This window comes from Anneissia japonica, unplaced genomic scaffold (genome assembly GCF_011630105.1).
Source record: "Anneissia japonica isolate Jap-2015-1 unplaced genomic scaffold, ASM1163010v1 scaffold78606_len5773_cov106, whole genome shotgun sequence".
NCBI lineage: Eukaryota > Metazoa > Echinodermata > Crinoidea > Comatulida > Comatulidae > Anneissia > Anneissia japonica.
In genome coordinates this window covers 1-5773 of record NW_022719503.1, presented here as the reverse complement: position 1 = coordinate 5773, position 5773 = coordinate 1, and the positions used below count along the sequence as shown (strand labels likewise).

The 5773-nt window shown below is 33.7% G+C and overlaps 1 protein-coding gene across 1 annotated transcript; it reads left to right on the top strand.

Moving 5' to 3' along the window:
- Positions 1 to 5730, top strand: LOC117110957 (the record flags this gene model as incomplete). The annotated part of the gene is made up of 6 exons (XM_033253809.1): positions 1 to 22; positions 1784 to 1973; positions 3394 to 3496; positions 4418 to 4481; positions 5167 to 5277; positions 5611 to 5730. Coding segments are annotated over exons 2-6 (528 nt in total), but the record flags the coding sequence as incomplete, so codon positions are not given.
- Positions 5731 to 5773: the final 43 nt, after the last annotated feature.

Below are 5773 nucleotides of genomic sequence, written 5' to 3'. Positions count from 1 at the left end.
ATCTTCGTACAATAACGAGACAGTGAGTTTGAAGAATGCTCTTAAAACGAATATAGGATAGGCGTACGTCATTCATTTACAGTTTTGACTATTTTTAAGGCCTAAACATTTAACCTAGGCTAGGCTAGGCCTAGTTAAGAAGGTTGCCTGGCTGGGCCAGAAGAATGGTCCTGGCTGTTTCCGTTTGGTGAGTGACTGAGCCCCCTTCGCTGACCCAGGCCAATTTTTGCCTAGGGCCTAGGCCTAGACCTATGGTAGGCAAAGGTCTAGCCTATCAGAATAAGCCTAAAGCAGAGATGCCAAGTTTGTCAGTTAGCTGGGAGTGAGAACATTAACACAATCGAAGGAGTGAAGCGACCGAGGAAGGGGAGGGGGATGTGGGAGGGGTGGATCCCCACAATAGAAACAATTTTCATTTTTGGGTTTTAAATTGTACAATTTGGTGCATACCTAACTATATTGTACTTGCATATTTTTTATTGTATTATAAAATACCAACTCCCAGACCTGCCAACCCTTGCTTGGGTCATGAAAATCTGGAGATTTTTTTAGGTTTCCAGAATTAACCAAAAGATGATGCAAGATACCAAAAAAGTCACGTCACTACAAATCATTGGCTGTTGGTGGCGACATTTGAATTGAAATGGCTGTTGTTCATTGCACCGCGAAGCGAGCAGGCGGCGAATACATTGATGACAGTAACGATCAAATCATTCAAATTATGCATAAATCGGAGTATTTTTGGGGCCTGTGAAATCGGGTGAAAATTACATTCGATCGGGAGAACTGGAGATTTGTTTAAATATCGGGCAACACCCTACAGGATTGGGTGAATTTTTTTTTTTTTTTTTGAGTACTATAGAATGCATGCACACAAGAGTAATCAACTTTTGATTTTTTTTTAAGGGCCTAATAATTTTAAGAAATGACAAAAAAAAAATAATAATTTAAAAATAAAAAATGAAAAAATAATAAATATATATATTTTTTGAGTGCTATAGCACATGCAAACGAAGGTAATCAACTAATGATTTTTTTTATTGGGCCTAATAATTAATTTTATGGCTATAAAACAGGATTAATACAATTGCCGCACTGTGGAATATTATGCGCCAAATGACCTGTCGCCGCGCGTTTCCCCATTATTCCTTTAAAAAATCCTGGGGAGAACACTGTTAGGGAACCCATTGCATCTTTGGAAAGGGGGTTCCCCAACGGTGTGGTTCATTTCAACAGAATTAATATGTGAACGTGTCACGCTTACTGTAAGTGCCTTTTTTACAGCTGCTAGGTGGTCATTGACCATGCCCATATGCAATTCGGCAACGACTATACAAGTTATGGGTTTTTCTCTTGCCTTTTACCTACCCTACCTTGTCTGGGAGATTCTTGTTTGCTTTTGGAATGCGGGAGGCCGTCCAGATTTCCGGGAGACTGCTTCGAGTTGTGGGGTCTTGGGACCCCCTTCACTCTGGAACATCAACTCAGGATTTTCAAGGATGCTGTCAGCCTCCCCTCCAAATTCGTTAAGTAAAGTGGGAATTGCTGATTTACTTTTAGTCTTACTTTGCATGTACTTCCAAGAGCTCTTTGGTGCATAGTTTTAGATTCCATAGCCATTCTCTCAAAATATGACTTGTCTTCTGCAAATATCTGTTTCAGGATTTGCATATTATGCAAATTAACCTGGAAGAAAAGCAAAGTTAGCAGTGCCCCCACAATACACAGGGCCTATAAAACTGGAACTATCACATTGGTAGCATCATGTGTTTTGATCTTTCAGGCCTGAAGCTCTGGCTACTGATGCCTGATTAGATTTTATGACAAGGAAGCAGTTTGAAAGATGTCTCTGCGGACAAGGATCAATGGTTTCACAGCATGGGTCAATTTCAGGCTGAAGCCCTATGATCATCTGTTGAGCAATGTTCTCATGGACCTACTGAAGGGAACTAATATCAAGATGCTTATTCAAAGTAGGCAATTTATTTGTTTGTTTGTTTTTTTTTTAACAAAATATATAACAATTGGGTATTAACTTAGTATGAACTAATTTAACAATTGGGTATTTCCCACACAAATTATGAATTATGTGATGCCTAAAATAGACTTGTTTTGGCATTGAGATGATTTTGTTGGAATTAAATCTTGAATTGTGATAGGCCAAATGTCAGTCAGCAGTTCTATGGTAGAAGAATTTAGGGGGATAACCCCTTATATTGGCTGCAATGATATATTAAACAAAATCCTTAACATTTATTTGAAATTTGCTCTGTAATCGCTTATTTTTAAGGAAAGTTAACTTATTGAGCAGGAAAAGTGTATTTTTTAATTGTTTACAACATATTGACATTAAAGTAAACAATTTTTAAAAACATAAAGTAATAGTAATACATCTCATACTATCAAATGAGAATTGCAATAGGTTTATTTTTTAATTACTTTAATTCAATTTGACATTAATTCAAAACATGTAAATAAAAATCATAACAGTAAAAAATAAGGGAATGGAAGTGTTATATTTACAAATTGCAAAATTGCTAGAAATTAATCAAATTTACAAAAAAAATCAGAATTGCTAAAAATATATTAAGATTACATTTACAAAAAAAAAAAAATTGCAGTTGTTAAGAGTAAAAACACCATTGAAAAATACCATTGCAGTGAACAAGTGTTTCCGTAGTTAAATAAAATTTTTATTATTATTATTATATAATTATACTCACATGAAAAATTTAAAATCCAAATAAAATTCACATGAAACGAGATGGAAAGCAAACAACAACACAAATAACAAACCCATCACACACCTAAAATTTAAAAATTAAACAACATATTCAAATTAAAGTAAATCGTGATTAAATAATTACATTGAGAATAGCAATTTATAACAAAAAAGGATAAAATGTACACACATACACAAAAACTACCACACAGAGAAAACAATTTAGTCAAAATATAAATAATTCACAACAAATTCGTATAATAGCATACATTTAGTGATTAAAAAATGCAATAAAAAATTAAAGAATTCAGCAAATTTCAAAACATCAAAAAGGGTATTTCCGTTCATTGACAATGTTTTTATATGGTGTTTTATAAAGTGTTTTTTGCCATGAGAATTTGAATAAGTGAATAAATAAAGGGTTTGCTGAGATTAAAAAAAACAAAGATAATTGCTTTAAAAAAAAAAATGCTTTACTATCAAAATGAAAGTCTCATTTAAGGGAGCACTGTGTAAGAAGGAAAGTTTTCATTGTTTTCTTGATGTAAATTTGAAAATAAGCACATCTGTGTTTGTATTGATTGTTCTATTACATTTTGTTGCTTTTTTTCCGAAAATGATTTTTTTTTCTCCCCTATCAATATCATTTAAATCGTCATTTTGTTCCTAAGGTCTTACCGGTGTGGAAAACAAAAAGCTGCAGAGCCTTGATGGACTTACTCAGCAACAAAAGGTGACACGCATGGAGTGGGTAATAGGGGAACTTAAAGAGAAGTAAGTATGTGTTTTAAAAATTCAATTTTTTTTTAAACAGAACTTTACAGTATGTATTTTAAATTGATAATCTTCTGGATATGTTATTATTTAGACTGGATTCCAGTCCCTAAATTTGTTCTTAATCAGTGAAAACTACTAAAAAAATAAATCGATGTTGGCACTAATGGCGTTCCATCCAAATTCAACAACATAATAATTTTTTTGATTTATCCAGATGTTGGTGGCGCTCTCTGAACGTTTTTACACTAGGAAAAACCAAAAAATTAAGAGATTTGTGGCAAGTCAAATTATTATTAAACTAATAACCTGGTTAATCAGTAGGCATGATGAATACAGATTGAGAAAAATGTAATAATATTTGTTTTTCTTTGGTTACAAATGTATTCATTGGTTTCACTACTTACATTTGTTCATGAAAGGCACTTTGTCCTAATTACCTCTTCATTTTGATGGGATGTTGAGCATTAGTTCTGTGCGAATAATAGCACATGTGCACAAAACGAACACTGTGAACTATTCGAAAAGAGTAGGGAGTGTCTCCTGCAGTACTGACCATGAGGCGTCTCCCCAGAGCTAAATTCTCTCCTTGGTTTTCAAAAAAGGATCATCCATATATAATTTAACATTTTATATTTGCTCACAAACAAGGCATTTTGTCCGTGCATAGTATGTGGTACCTTAGAAAAACAAGCAATGAAATTGTATGTAAAGTTTATTTTATTCTGTAATTTATTTACCTAAATGTGAGATATATTTCTTTATAGGAAGTTAACAACTTATTAGATATTTTTAAATGAGGAATTTAACTATTATTCAAGTTTATAGATGTTACCACAAACTGTGTATCTTCGAAGAGAGTGAAGTAATTCTGTTATTCCTAAAACTAATGAAACATGTTTGTTGTTTTGTTTTTTTCAGTGATGTTATACCACCGGATGTATTTATTGATTGTAGATTGTTTGCAATGAGACATGCAGAACATGTAAGAACATCATATTGTAAATTCTTGTCTGACACAGGAGGTATAAAAGAGTATACATTGCCTAGAGAACATCACTTAACTTCCGATTTCTTTCTTGCCTTTGGTAAAGGGGCACCGAAACTGAGAAATGGGGGTGGGGAAACTACAACTGAATTAAACAAATGAAACTTCTACTACTACCGCAACTGCTACTGCTACTACTACTACTACTACTACTGCTACTACTACTACTACTACTACTACTACTACTACTACCACTACTACCACTACTACTAATACTACTACTACTACTATTACTTCTGGTACTAACTTGGACGGTAGGGGGTCTGTGAGGCACCTCAGCCCCACTATGGTTGGAGCTAGGTGGGAACATTTGAAGAATACGGACCTCAAGGTGCCCGAAAAATTGCACTTTCATACTTTAAAACTCTTAATATTCATAATGATAAAAATATAATATATCAGCAAGACATACAATAATTACTTCTTAATACAATTTAGGGGGGTGTGTTCGCACCGACAGCACCCCTTGCTCTGCATCCGCCCCAAAATAATAATTGCTACCACAGTCACTACAAACAATACTATTTGGATCTTTGTTATTATCATTAATACCACTGTTTTTCTTTCATTTTATTTATTTTTATTATTAATTTTCATGACTTTATTTCCCTTTATATTTCAGGTGTTTGATTTATTGTGGCGTTTAGTATGTCATGATATTTGGTTTACGTGGGACAGACTTGAGTACCTTCTTTACAACGAGGATAAAGTTCTCACCGAAGTGCCATTTGAGGTAAGGTGTATAGAAATCAGTCGTGGGAGAGTTTTCTCCATCCCCAATTCAGTTCTGACAATATGAATTAAAATATGAAAGTGGAAAAATCCTGTGACTGGAATATGAACATTTTTTTTATAATCTAAAACCTGTAGATTTTTTTTAGATTTTAAGGGAGTTGGATAATCCAATGTTTGCTGTATCACTAGAACACAACAAAACATTTAGACTGTAAGGAGCCTATAAACTTAGTTTACTTAATTGGAATAATTTCTTCTTATTTTTGGCTCACATAACTTGTTTCAGTGTAAATTAAATTGACTTAATTTTCTTTTTTCTGTTTTTGTTCAGTGGATTCCTAATCTTCGTCCGGAAAAGAAGAAAATGAAAAAGAAAACAAAAGTGACTCGATCGTTGTTGTCAGGTTTTGGTGGTGGATCCTTAATCCCAGAAAGTGTTCCTTCATCTCCGGTAATCCAACTGACTTTTATACTATCTCTCTCTCTCTCTCTCT